Source organism: Mycteria americana, chromosome 8 (genome assembly GCF_035582795.1).
Source record: "Mycteria americana isolate JAX WOST 10 ecotype Jacksonville Zoo and Gardens chromosome 8, USCA_MyAme_1.0, whole genome shotgun sequence".
Taxonomy (NCBI): domain Eukaryota; kingdom Metazoa; phylum Chordata; class Aves; order Ciconiiformes; family Ciconiidae; genus Mycteria; species Mycteria americana.
This window is the reverse complement of record NC_134372.1, coordinates 35,179,966-35,194,676: the sequence shown is the minus strand read 5'-3', so window position 1 is coordinate 35,194,676 and position 14,711 is coordinate 35,179,966. Positions and strand designations below refer to the sequence as shown.

At 39.8% G+C, this 14,711-nt stretch overlaps 1 protein-coding gene across 1 annotated transcript; it reads right to left on the bottom strand.

Moving 5' to 3' along the window:
• Positions 1–1,797: 1,797 nt before the first annotated feature.
• Positions 1,798–14,353, bottom strand: DNAJA2 (DnaJ heat shock protein family (Hsp40) member A2). The gene is made up of 9 exons (XM_075510692.1): positions 14,165–14,353; positions 11,192–11,251; positions 10,006–10,229; positions 8,509–8,589; positions 8,062–8,195; positions 6,181–6,377; positions 4,329–4,473; positions 4,028–4,155; positions 1,798–3,511 (listed from the first exon to the last, which is right to left on the bottom strand). The coding sequence occupies exons 1-9, from the start codon at positions 14,240–14,242 to the stop codon at positions 3,323–3,325; spliced, it is 1,236 nt and encodes a 411-aa protein (XP_075366807.1). The 5' UTR covers positions 14,243–14,353; the 3' UTR covers positions 1,798–3,322.
• Positions 14,354–14,711: the final 358 nt, after the last annotated feature.

Genomic DNA, 14,711 nt, shown 5'->3' with positions numbered 1-14,711 from the left:
TTATAATGTGATGTGTATTATTAAATTCCTGTTATCTCTGAGAAGGATACAAAAGCAGAAGAAAATAATTCTACCTTTCCAATTTCTTTATAAAAAGCTTAGTTAACATCTAAGCTCAGGTATAGTGTTAGGTGTGCTTTGCAAGACAGCCCACCTAACTTTTGTCGTGGATCTCACTTGGGGTTTAGGTGTGATGGTAGTCATATTACAAAAATAGCTGCTAGTGTTTAATCCAGCCTGCTCTCCTTAAAGTATTTTCTGAGTTGCAATGTAGAGATCTGCTTTTTTGTGACTAAAAGGCTACTACCAAGAGCTGGGAAAGTGTTTCTGTGCCCTGACACAAAGGGCAAATTCACAGCATATACACTAACTAAGCACAAGGACTTTTCAATCAACTGAAGTAATTCTTATGAATTGTCACCAAGCTAGGAAGCCTCCAGAACTCCATTTATATCTACAATGTTCCTTTAAATTGGGTAAGAGGCATACAATTAAATGCCCCACACCTCCTTTACAGTGATTGAACTTCATACTTGCATCAGCCTAAAGTTATAGTGGAATGTTATGGGTTAATAACTAAAATACAATTTTCCTACTACATTCTATTTAGAGGACTGAGAAATTGCTGCATGTTAACAGGTAAGTCTTTGACACGTTTCATTTTTTCAAACAGTTGTAATCTTTCTTCCACTGATTACTTCTGACTTCTTTGCAAACCTATTTGTCAAAAGACCATAGCCTCATCTTTTATGTGAATAAGAACCACACCACTGTCAGTATCTTATGAATAAGTATTCCCTGTGAACACCTTGGTAAATTAAACACTCAAGAGGACAGATAAGACTTTCAGTGAGTCAACTTTAGGTCAATTTTAGTCACTGTATATGCAGAAATAGATATGTCACAAAAGCTAGACAAGACTTCCTGATTTTTTTCCTTTCAGCTTATTGAGGCCGATATTAAAGTATCAACTAAGAAATGGTTCTAACAGAGTTGTGGTGATCACATTTTCTTCCTCCCCCAACACACAGAATACTCATTTGTTGATAGTAATACCTTTAAAATAAGTACTTAAGTTGCAGCTATTTATTACTGAGAACACTCAACTAATGTTTACTTGATTATTCATGGGAGTCACAATGGCCCAGTTAAAGCACGAGTAGCTATGTTCAGCATGAAACTTCATCAGTAAACTACTAAAGCATTAGTAACTGTAGTAGTATATTACTTGCAACTTAAATATTGAAACAGACAGTGTAGATTGTGAATTTATGTGAAGTTTTTCTATACTACAACTTTGTAAAGGGATACCCTCTTAGTAGAGCAGGAGATATATATAATAAAGGCAACTCTGAAGAAGCTACCACTCATTGAAAGATGGTGCTGTCAGGAACCTAAATTAATGCAATCTCAGGACTGAAACAGAACTAGACTAACTTGCACTACCTACAGTCATCAACTTCCCCTCTGCTTCAGCATGCTATCTAAGAAGTTACCATGACTCCCTTCCTCTATACCCTTGAAAAAAGCAATTTGAAAGTAAGGAGGTAAAAAGTTTAGAATACATACTCTGTTTTCCAAGGAGGTAAATCCTAAAGCTACTACTTAAAGGCAGAAGACAGGCATTTTAACTGTTAAAGCATTACAGGTTAAGATGACTGACTTCTTGGAGAAATCAATCAGGATAAAGGATCAGTAAGTAACTATGGCTTCATGAAAAGCAACATGAAGTTTTAATAAATGAAAATAAAGATTCACTAGATGAGAATGCTACAGCATAAGAAGTCAATACTGAAATACAGGTCAAACAGTATTTATTCTTGCTTTAGTTTTAGAGTCTGTAACAAGGATGTTCAGCAACATTTAAATACCAATGCCTACCCAAGCACATGAAATCCTTGGACTTTGTCCCTCCAACCTCATTGGTAAAGTGTCAACAACTATCTGAGCAACAGTTAAACAAGTCACACTTCAGATTTGTAAAGTAGAGGCATCTTTCAACTTCCTCATTTCAACAGGGAGAGAAACAGCTTACCAACCGAACTTCATGCACGGTTTCTTAACGTTGTAACAAAATGCTTGGATAACTAACTGTACCTGATAATTATTTAAGGTCACATTTTTGCTTTGTTGTGGTATTTTTACCAATTAAAAGCATATAAAAAGGAACAGAACTGAAGCTGGAGAACTTTATGTCTTAAAACAGAAAGTGCAAACTACTGGAAAGATAAAAAAACCATCTACATTTAGTATGTTTCCAGGTCAAGAATTTTTGATACTAATACTAATCTCAATCTCTTTACAAACTGTTCATGCAACCACAAGTTGCCAGGTATAGTGTTCATTTTTACAAAGATATTTTTAAAACTGGAAACATTTCTCTAGGAAGTCAGGCTGAATCAGGCTTTGAATTGGACTCAAAGGCTAGGAGAAAGACACCATTATTTTGGGATTTAATGTCTTCATTTAAAAGGTTTTATCTTCTGATTGAATGCAGATATCCTTCTGTTTTCTTCATACAAAGGGGACATGGCCACAGCCTTCCCCATGCCCATTTAGTCATATCTCATTTCAAGAAGAGACTTTTATATGTGGCACACAATTGTTATCTAACTGCAACCTAGTCTTAAAAGCAGCTTCATCCTCCCTGTGTTTATAAAATGTCTACCATCTACATAGTCTCTTCATACACAGAATAGTTAAAGCCACTGGAAAAGTAAGAGTTACAAGGCAAAAGAAATATATTATACACCAACTGCTTTTATTTATTTCAGAAACCGTTCACAAGATGGTAGAAAAAACTTACAACCACTTCTAATTTAGTCTTCCATTGTTCCCAGTCAGCTCTAAACCCATTATGTGCAAAGCCCATTTACCATGCATCTAGATGATAGATACAGGCTATGAAATTCTTTATTCTACTTGTAGCAGCTTATGCAGGTGCAGCCAAATACCAAGCCTCAGGACAAGTTGTACACAAACTTTACAATGTAGAATTTGAATTTAAAATATGAAACTTAAAATCTACACAAAACTGGTAAAAATCAAGCACAGATACGAGGACAAACTTAAAACCCATGTGAAAAGGAGTCTCGTCTTCCTTTCAAGTGCTTTATTCTGCTACACAGTCAAAATGAAGATGTAAGCTTGTGGTTAGTTTAAATTACACTCTGTAGATACTATAGACCAATTTAAAAGTTACACATACAGCAATAGATGTCCATTGGTTCATCTGGATTACTTATACAATCCAGCTGGATTGTTGAAAACAAGTCAGGCAAAATTTGAAAGAAAATCCTTGTGCAACTTTTTAGACAAACGTTTACTGATGGGCACACTGTACCCCAGGTCCATGATGGCTGCTTTCTTCATCAGAACTATCATTATAAGCTTCACGTCTCTGGCCACCACCTGAACCACGAGTGGTATCAAACTCCTGAAGATCTACCTCTTCTGCATCACCAATTACATTGGGAAATTCTGGTCTAGCTGGCAGAAGATCTTCAAGTTCCTGCCCCAAAAGAAGAACTGTATTCAGTATGGCATCTACAACTGCTAAATAAAGTGACCAGTTTCCCACAACTTCAAGACTCCCTCTCAGAGCAGGTTTGGTTTAGAAGTCTAAGCTGATGTAAACCCTGAAGTGCATGCTCATTTAAAAGTATCCAAAGTATTTTTATCAACTGGAAGATGACATTTAAAGAAAACTAACAGCTCTGCATATCATCAACCAAAAGTGCAATCAGTAAGTAACAGCTGCACTCTGAAAACTTAATCACATGGCAGCAGGAAGATTCTTCCTCCTGCCCTTGTCTGCCCAACATCTGCACAGCTCAAATACAGGTTCCATAAATTCATATTCCAATAGGTATTTTCAAGTTACATGTTGCCCATAAACAACATTAAAAGAACAACTGTACTTGTGTCTTAATTTTATCACTGAAAGCAAGCACATGAGGTTCAACACACACACTTTGCATACGCTGTCAAATAAGACCACCACATTTATGCTTGAAAAAGCACTTACTGAAAGTTTTTCTGGGCTAATCCAGTTATTTTCAGGAAACTGAACGTCAAATTTAATGTAAAGATCCCCCTTCTCAAAAGGATTGCGATACTGTGGCATTCCTTCACCTCTGACTACGCGAACACAACCTGTAATTCAAAGAGAAGTAAGCTGGAGAGTGCTACTTCAGAACAAATCTTTCCCTAGACGATTATCTTCATTTCTCTAGCCAAGGTTCAGTTAACGGGACAACAAGAAGGGGATTAAGTGTTCAAGAATCACAAAAGCATAATCAAAGAAGTCTGTATCAGGTCAAGCTTACCTGGTTCAATTACTTTTCCAGGAGGATATTTAACCACAATTTGACGTCCATCAAGGTGCTTAAATGTGAACTGAAATCCACACAGTGCTTCAACAAGTCCAATTTTGTGTGTCATATGCAAGTCATTCCCATCCCGCTGAAACACCTAAAAAACAAAAACAGGAGATATCTTTTCTAGTCCTATAATCATATCTCCACAAGACTCATTATTTAGAATTATTATTTATTCTCAAAATTCAGTATCAGAGCAACAGCCTTTGTAAGAAGTTAACTCGATTCTGTTAATTCAAATAGCTTAACATGCTTGGAAAGTTTGTGCCTGGTGAAAGTGTCATTTAAGATAAGGCAAACCACACTATATACTATGATGTAAGGTTCAAATTAAAACATGAAGGCCTGTATAGCAACAGTGCTCTCTTACCCCCAAGATCTTCTACACAAGCAACCTATAACAAAACTTATGACAGTTTGACACTACTTCCCCTGCACCGGAGTACAAAAAACACATCTTTGTTTCTCAACATTTAACTAGTCATCACGCGTATCTGCTTCAGCTAACTTTATCTATAGCAGGGCTTTGATCAATTAGTCCACAGCTGTCATAGTGATCTTTAAGCCACATCACTCCAGATTCTTAATCAGAGTAAATGTAAGCTTTATTCACTGGCAGAATCATGACTCCCACCTCAAAGGAAATTTTAAGAACACCAAAAGCTTCACTAAAAATCAGTCTAGTTTTACTCACTAGGACACAAGGTACAGTATTTTTCAGAATTGTTAATACTGTAAAACTAGATGTAGTTCATTAGAAGACTAAGACAGAAGTGGCATCCACCATTTGGAATTTGATGCCATCATGCACATCTGACTGTTCTGTATGCTTTCAGACTGTTTCTCCCTTGTAGTCAAAATCAACTGCAATGCCACGTTTCAACCAGTATTACAGAGGAAAGAGAAGAATGTGTAAAGAGCTATGCAAAACTGATTGACAAACTAGCAGTCCTTGACACAGCTTTGAAAAGCTTATGAAGTACCTAATTTTCAGATAACGAACATTGTATCTTTAATATGTGACTGGAATTTAAATTTGTACCCAGCACTATTCTTTGTGTCACAACAGAACTACCCACACACACACCATTCCATTCAACAATTTTTCCAGAGTATAACACAAACTATTTCTTATTTCATCATAGTAATACCTGGCCTTTCGAAACAAAAGCATTCAAAAAAAGAAGCAGTCACTTCAACTCTGCCCTAAGGGAGTTTTAACACAGAAAAAGATAAATTGCAGTATTTAATTCAAGAGTGCAATGTATATACTCCAGAATACAGTAAGCATAAGCCTTAACAAACTAGTATAAGATAATCGTGTTTCTTTGTTTTGTTAAAAGAATTAGTAACATCAGCATTCTGTGTTATATTTCCACAACCACAGTAGCAGAGATAGAATGCACCATCTGGGGATTTTAATAGCAGTTTCCTGCCACATCACAAGACATTGAAAAAAAAGCAACACCTAGCATTTTCTTAGTGTCACAAGCAAAGCAGATTGCAGTTAACGTCCTGAATGGGTCTTCACTGCATCCACTGTATCAAACTCAGCCTGAGCGCACCTGAGAAAGCTACCTTTTATTAGCATTAGGAAGCACCAGAATCTGCATGTCCTCCAGCTACAGACTTGCAAAGTTTTTTCTGCAACGTTACTTGCTATAAATCTATTAAAAGCTATTCACCACCTCTCCCAGAGCTGAAACTATATGAATTACTTGAAAATGAACAGTCATCTATATCCCTTAAATATTAAAGACTAGGATAAAAAGCATTTAAAATATAAACTCAAAAGCATTACCTCATTCTCCTTTTCTTGGAGTAAGAGGACAATATCACCTGGTTCCACACCTGGAGCCTGATCTGCTTCTCCACTGAATGTGATTCTTTGCCCATGTTTCATGCCTTTATCTACATGGACTTCAAGTATTTTTACCTCTTTGATCACCTTCTTCCCTTCACATTTTTTACAGCGGTCTTTTTCATTAATTACTTCACCTAAAGAAAGGCAAATTTTGAGTTCAGAGACTTCCTCATAACTGCATCCGATTCTGACGAAAAACTATTTTAAAGTAGGCTGAAGAATACACGCAACAAAACTAGTGATTTAGATGTTGCTTTATGAGTTCCTCGTAAGAGGAAAGCCAGGCTCAACTTACCCTAGCTGGAAGAGGGGGAAGAAAAAAAAAAGGGGGGGGGGGGGGGGGAGAATACAAAGATACACATAACCTTCTAAGCTGTCTTATCAAGGATTTTGAAAAGTGACAGTGCTTTAGAGAAAGGCAAAACAAGACTTTGTCTATAGCTTCTAGTGTTCCTTAAGTCTTAACTTGACTCCAGTATCCTTACCACTTAAAAAAAAAAGCCTACTTTTCCATTCCTTGTTATGCTGCAAGACGACAGCTATAAGAGAAAGGATGAAGCTGAAACCAATTTGAAGTGTCTCCCCACCCTTAAAAGTCAGAAGACAAACTTCAAACTATTTCAATAAATTTAGGAAGCTTAATTCCTCTTAACAGCGAAAAAAGGATTACTAGGTTCTGTTCATTGACAGCCACATTTTGCAGTATACCACCTACTATGCAGCCAGTAGAACTAGACAGTCTTGCATACAAAAGCGGGGGGGAAGACAGCTGGTCAAATCACAGTTTCATGCAAGAGCAATATATAGGTTTTTTCCCATGGAAAGGATCTAACATTTTCTGACACATAAGGGATTTCACTTTTATGCTCTGAAAGTGAACAGTTTTTCACATTGTCCGTCACCTCTAGCAAGGCAATTACTTTTTCCAGCAAACTGAAGGATGACTATCCAAAAGAGCTTAAATTCTCTGTTCTACTTCATCTTTATTTTTCAAGTAAGCTATTGTCTTTGTACAGAGTAACCAAAATATTAGGCCACATGCACTGTACAATTTCAGTACTTATTTCCAATACTGCTCTAAGTGCCACAAGCAGATGCACTTGGCTTAAGACGTTAGACTTGCCAGCTTAAACCACCTTTCTGTGAAACAAAGCATAACATTATGATTCAGTTGAAACTACTAAATATGTAGGTTAGGTATGTAAACTGTGAAAACAAGATGTTCAAAGACAACAATTTATCAAATGTTTTTACTAGTCACAAAATACAAACTCTCTCTAATTTCCAAGTATTGTGAAGAGTAAAATCCACAAGGTGACGTTACTACTCCGCAAACTGTAGAAGTTCTAAAAAAGAATCGCATGAAGTGCAGATCATGTGCTGAAGTTGTTCCCTGAAATACAACCAATTCAGCAAAAGGTGTCGTCTTAATTTGAAGAAGTTAAAATCCAACATTGGGCTTCCATTTTTAACCTAAACCTGTCCTTGGATATTAGGAGACCACAAAAAGCTCCTAAAACAACAAAATCTTGGTTTTTACTTTAACACAACGGTAATAGCAATAAGTAATATTCACATCTAAGTGTTTTTAAAAGCAATCAATCCCCACTGGTCAAGCTTCCAGGCTGCTTTTCAGTACATTAAACACTGTAAATCTTGCTGTTGTTCTGAGTAAAGTGATTTCTCCATGTTGACATCAGATTGAGACCCATGTGACTAGACAGGACCAAAACTGTCCTGGTTAAGTTCCTCCTGAGATTTAACCAGGAGGTTGAATCCAACTAAATGCATTTAGTAACATAGAATAGCTTGGCCTACCTTCTCCGTTGCAGTCAGAGCATACAGACTGCATCTGCTGAACCATTCCAGGAGCCAGCTGTCTGATCATAATACGTACACCTCTACCCCGGCAAGCATTACATTTCTGAACGGCTCCAGCCTTCCCTCCCTGCCTGGAATTGAAAGCACCAGTTTCATGAAAAGTAAGTTTTTCAGAAACATACAACAAAAAAACCACCCTACATCAGTAGGTTAGCATGCCTAACTGCACTGCCAATTACAATTAGGTTCTCTCCTCCCCCCTACCCCCCAAACAAAGCCCTTGAATAGTTCCAGTTCCATCAACAATATCATTCAAGTTCAACAATTTTCTAGTCTGAGAGCAGGCTCCACTAAGTCAAATACTGATAAGGATCTGACATAGGAGATGCTTCATTACACTATATGCTAACAAAGCAACCAGAGAACTCAAAAATATAAACTTACCCATTACATGCACTACAAAGGACATTCTTGCTAAGTTGTAGTTTAGTTGTCTTTCCATTATACAGATCTTCTAAAGAGACTCTACAAAATAAAGCATTTCTCCTGGGTTATCATTTAACAACCTACTTCCCCATGTAATTAAAATACTTGCCTAGGATAAGTTAAAGAAAAACAGATCTTCGTGAAAGACTAAATCTGCTATTAAAATAAGATTTTAAAGCACCATTTTAGCTTTCACAAGTAGTCATTAAAAACTATTCCATAAATATTAATATACATGTGGAATCCTGAACATATTTTCAGAGAAAAGCTGTAATTTAATCAGAAGAAACCAACCAGACAGGATTGCTTGTGTTTCTCAATAGGAATCAAGATGATCTAGCATTTTAGGTTTTATTATAGTTTTTCGGGGGGGTTTTTTGTTGTTGTTGTTTTTTAGGTCTACCAGGCAGGTGAGAAACAAACCTCTTTAGACAGTCCTGACAATATTTATAGCATGCATACATGAGAATACATACACAATACTTACTACTTGGGCTTTCCACATGAGACAGTTTAGTGAGGAAGGGGTTGGCATGTCCCCAGGGCCACTTAATTATTGAGATTTTTTTCTTTTTTTTTTTTTTTAGAAGCTCTTGAATACACTATCAAATTCCAATAGCCTTCATATATTGATAGACGTTTATGAACACATTTAGTGTTTCTCCTAAAAGGGTTTGTTAGTGGATAGAAATTTCAACTCAATGTCTTGAGAAAAGGTTGCCTGGCATCAGTGTTTACAAATAACAACAAAACCAAAGCTAATTAATAATATAGTGTGCAGTATTAGCTACTAAACTAAGCAAGCATGTAAAAGTAAACACTTTACTAAGCACGGTTTGATAGGAAAGACACAGCTTAACTTAAGAACTTAGAAAGGACCTGCTCAGCAGGCAAAATGCCAGTCATGACTGCAAGCAGAGCTCTACAAAACACAATTAGATGTGATATTCAAGCATGGCTTTAAAAAAAAAAAGAAAAGCACACAACCAAACCCACCACACACACTTTTCCATTAATTATGCAGTTCGACTTTAGTTCCAGCTAGTAGTATGCTATGACTGCAAGTCAGCTTAAGTCTTTCCAGAGCCTTAGCACCTCTGATTCCCTACGAACGCAGCTAACAAGTAATACTTGGTTATTGAGCACTTCTTCAGATTAGAACTTCCAAACATAATTAAGGAGCAAAACCAAGGAAAACAGTGCTAACAAAAGTATATACAGGCTAATAACCAGGCAAAGCAAAGTATTAGTAGTCTACAAGATTAACCAATCGTGAAATTAACCAGTCAACTCATGATGACTGCCTTCTGGGCTACAGACAACACGCAGGTCTGAAAAGCAAGTGCAGACTGCAGAATATCTCAACTGAGAAGCATATCAAGAATATAAACTAGCAGAGTCAAGTACTGATCAGGAAAGCTTGAAAAGTACAAACTGCAGTATCAAGATACTCACTTGAGCGGATGCATCATATCTTCTCCTCTTCTTCTACCATTACGACTTCTACTTTGACCACCCATGAAATTGAACAATCCACCACCAAAGATATGGGAGAAAATATCGTCCATTCCACTGCTTCCACCGCTACCTTCTCGAAGACCCTGTTCTCCATATCTATCATATAACTCACGTTTCTCTGGATTTGACAATACTTCATAGGCAAAGCTTATTTCTTTGAACTAGAAGAGGAACAGAGTCAAAACAGTGCATGATAATTTAGAACTTCAAGGGAGCATTTTACTACTGTTTCTTGCCCAGCATGAACACCCAGTTACGAAGGTACACAACAGAACAGTTTTCCACCCTCACTCTAACATGCAAGGCTTAAAAGTGAGACCTGGGCTTAGTTGTGTTACCTCTTATCACAAAATATGACATTTTATAGCAAAACTTTATTGACTTTGTTCTTTACTGTGCCTAGCATAAGACCCTTTTCTTACAAACGAAAAAAATCCAATCAAAGAAAACCCCCAAGTACACAATATTGCAGTAGCCAACAGACAAAAAAACCCCAGTTACATACTAATGGCACAGACTTCAAGATGTTAGGCACTTAAAATATGCTAACAATTGAGCAACTTACTAAAATGCATATTAATGTGTTTGTCCTCAAAACAAATGAGTATCTTTTCATAGTCATCTCTGCTCACCTCTAAGCAACCATTAGAACATCAGTTCTGTTAAAGAGAATCAGCTGAGTCAACTTAATTGACATTTTTTTAATTGCTATTAGCATAACAAATCTAATTCAGCCTTCCCACATATGTTATTTGTTTTATGCTGCAGCAGTTTCACTAACCTCCACACATACATTCTTCCACATTGGAAAAACTTGGAAAACTGACTCTGTCTTTTTCAGATACCTAGGTAGATGCCAATGCCAGCTGACATTATCTCAGCAAATGGAGAGGCAGTTTTTCCCTCAACATTACCTTCTGAACCAATTTGACTCAGCCAACTGCTGCATTTTTTCATGAGGTACACTAGTAGATTTTAAGATTGGGAAGAAGTAGGCAAGACAGGGTTGTCTCTCACAGTTATTTTTTAACAACTTGTAACAGCAAGCCCCCAACACCTGTATTTGGTCCCTTAGATGCTACTGTAATAGCAAACTTCAGGAGTTAAAAAAAAAAAGTCTTACTTTGTCCCCTGCATTTGGATTTTTATCAGGATGGTATTCCTTGGCCAGCTTTCTGTATGCCTAGTTGAAAGAGGTAGAAAATTAGTTTAAATTTTGGTTAATTAGTTCTTATCTGAGAAACTCAAATAATGTCTTCAGGAAGAAAGAAAATCCTAATAAAACAAAGTGAGAAAATGAGTGTTTTGAAATCACTCATACATTGAAATGATACATTAAAAATTCTGACACCGCTATATGCATAAATTAACTACACTTGGATTTAAACAACTATACCCCACAATAGCTAGAACTAGTTTTCCTGCTTACCTTCATTAACTTACAGCAAGAATCACATTGGACTTTCATTAAAATTACTTACTCTGCAGAACCCACTCAAAACCTACAATATGACAACTTAAGTTTCAACCCATTTGTCTTTCACCTCAGCCACAGCAATACATTAACAAAATGGCTGCCTCAGCTTCTCATTCGACCCTATCAGTCACTCCTCACAATAATAATTTTATTTTTCCTTACCTATCAATAATGGAAGATTTAAGCTTACTTTGAACTAAGTGTATGAGTTACATGTGCAGAAATGTACAGATCATTGCTTTTATTTAACTTCATTGTTCTAAAACAGTAGGGGGAATAAGTACAGCCAAATCTCCAGAAGAGATTTTTTGGAATGCCTTTTTTTGACCAGTACTTTGACTATCAGGACCATCACTTTTTCTACAGCAGTACTTCATCTGTTTTGCTTATACTTTAGAGGATCAAAGCAAATAAAAGGATAGGCAGAGACTCCTCCTACAATTTGAGTTTTGGCAGTAAAGACCTCAACTCTTCCCCCACTCCACCTCAACACCCCCCAGTAACAATCAGGGGACAGAATAATAAATTACATGGTATACAATCTTTTTTTTTTTTCAATTATACATATTAAAAAAGCTACAGTGATGCATCTGCAAACAACTGAAACACTGGTTCTTACAGTGGATTTTTCAAAAGCTCTATTTTTGTAGAACTGAGCATCTAAGCTAGCTCGTCAGAACTACAACATTAAGAGAGCTTTACATACAAAGCTTTACAGAGATCACAACTTTCCATTTTGTACTGGAACAAGCAAGATTCCTTTTTTGTATCTGCACAGATACTTCTCTTTACTGATTATTATCTTGAAATACTTGTACTTCTGCATACAATCAAGAAATAAAGTTTGAAAAGGAACTAATGAAACAAAAATAGAACATTTATATTACAAGCCAAATATTCTAAACCACAGTAAGCATAAAGAACAAAAATCATAGGTCTTCTAGGACAAATTACCCATCAGTAATAAAGCATAATCTTCCACAAACCTACATATTCTGTAATAATGGATTTTCCCCATGTATTTTAAGGAGTCTAACCTTAAAAAAACCCAGAACACTAAACTGAAAACCTACATAACAATAGCTAATCAGGAAAAAAGGAGCTTGCATGGTGATCTTTAAAAAGAGAGAGCACTCATGTCTTTGCTGATAACAGCATTCCAGTTTAGAGCAATTCTTAAGACTACCCATGGCCCAAAAGGAAGCTACTATTTATTTAATCAGAAACAGATCCAGAATCAAAGTCTACAGTAGCACCATATAATAACTTCAATAAAAGTTAACTTAACTAATTAGTGTTAAAGCCTGTTCTCTCAGTCCCTTTTGGCTAAGCTATTACTTATTTGTTTTCACCTTCCTAGACTGTTATATAGATTAAAATATCAGATTAATAAAGCATCCACGTGATCTCTCAGTGACAATAAGATACAGATTAATTTCTTGCTGTTGCAGGCAGATGGAAACTTTAGACTCCATGGTAAGTCTAATCTATAGCAATTAATATTGAGCAGTGCAGGTTATCTGAGTGGAAAACTGCTGTCAGTTTTTCATTCTTACAGGACACAGACACCTTTAAGACAATTGAGTAAGAAAAAAACATATTCTACTTGATTGTGTTCGGTATACAGCACTATCTTCTCACCGCATGCCTTCCACCTCTAACACTATTTCAACACTGCAATCGCCTATCCCTGCACAAATTAGGCTACCACAAGCATGGTGGGTAACGCACAGTTGTTAATATCAGCACCACCCATCAGCAGAAGCAGGTCACTGTAGTAAATTGTCTAGTTAATTATCCTCCCTCACGTGTAAATGGTCATTAAGTCCTTTTAGAAAAAAGTGGTTTATACACTACAGAATGAAATGGATGTAGTGAATCGTTATACTGATAACCTGGCTCCAAGTTTTCACCTCGCTTCTTTGTCTTACCTTGTCGCTTTCGGCCTGGGAGGGATCAAGTGTATGAGCAAAACGAAACTTTACTAAGGCCCACACGTGGGGCAGACAATGGCACCAGCTCGAATGTACTGGTCCTTCATGAGCAGTTTTACACCCAAAAAGCCTTTCACCGCATGCGAATACCGCCGTGCCGCGCGGGGGGGACGCGGCGCTGCGGAGGCGAGTGGAGCAGACTCCCGGCGGCGCCCGGAGCCGACGCGGGACCCGGCAGCGCCGGGCCAGGGACGCGGGGAGCACGGCCGGGCCCCGGTGCTCCCTCCTCCCGCCGGCCCCCCTCCCCCTCTCCTCCGGGCCCTGCCCGCGGCCTACCCCGCGCCGTCGGCGCCCGCCCGCAAACCAGGCCCAGCGGCTCCTTGGCGCGGCCTACCTCGGCGGGCTGAGGCGGCACCGGGCGCCTTCTCCCCGCGCCGCACCCTCCCCCGCCGCAGGCCTCAGCCGCGCGGCCGGGCAGGCCGCCGCCGCCGCCTTCAGGCCATGCTCTCCGCGCCCGGGGCCTTCCCTCGGCTCCGCTTCCCTTGCCTCCCGCCGGCCCCGGGACCGCCCGCCCCCCGCCTCGGCCGCCCCGCGGGGCCCTGCCCGACGGCGAGCCCACCCCCTCCCCCACAGCGCTGCCGCCCGGTCTCCCCGGGCGCCGGCCGCCGCCGCCCCTCCCCCGCACCTTCTTGAGCTCGTTGTCGGAGGCCCCGGGCGGCACCCCCAGAATATCGTAGAGCTTCGTGTCGGCCACGTTCGCCATGGCGGCAGGGGGCGGCGGGCGCAGGCCGGAACGGGCCGAGGGGCGGCGAGGGCGAGACCGGGAGCAGGACGAAAGCCGCCGCGACGTCACGCGCAGACGCCTCGCGTCACCACGCCGCGACGCGGGAGGAGCCCGCCCGCCCCCTTCGCCCTTCGGCGGCGCGGCCCCGCCCCCTCGGCCCACTTCGGGCGCCTGACCCAGTTCCGGCGCGGCGCGGCAGGGGGCGCTCGTGTCGGGGGGGCCGGGGGATCGGGGGATCGGGGGATCGGGGGCTCGCGCCGCCGCCCGTAGCCGCCGCGCCCGGGAGGCGGGAAGAGGCTGTGAGGGAAGAGGAGGGGCGGGAGCAGGCCGGTGGCTGGCTGCCCCGGGCAGGGGGGCGGTGGTTCCCGTCCTGACGTTTGAACCAGTGTTCCGGCAGAGAGGGGAGCACTGCGCATGAGAATGGTGTCCTGACTTTTCCCCCGTCATT

Excerpts from the sequence above, each read along its gene's own strand:
- DNAJA2 (XM_075510692.1), bottom strand. The coding sequence starts at position 14,242 with ATGGCGAACGTGGCCGACACGAAGCTCTACGATATTCTGGGGGTGCCG. Across the intron at positions 11,252-14,164 it reads CCGACAACGAGCTCAAGAAG|GCATACAGAAAGCTGGCCAA; the intron begins GTGCGGGGGAGG and ends TCTTTCAACTAG. Across the intron at positions 4,156-4,328 it reads TGGAAAAGTAATTGAACCAG|GTTGTGTTCGCGTAGTCAGA; the intron begins GTAAGCTTGACC and ends TTTGAATTACAG.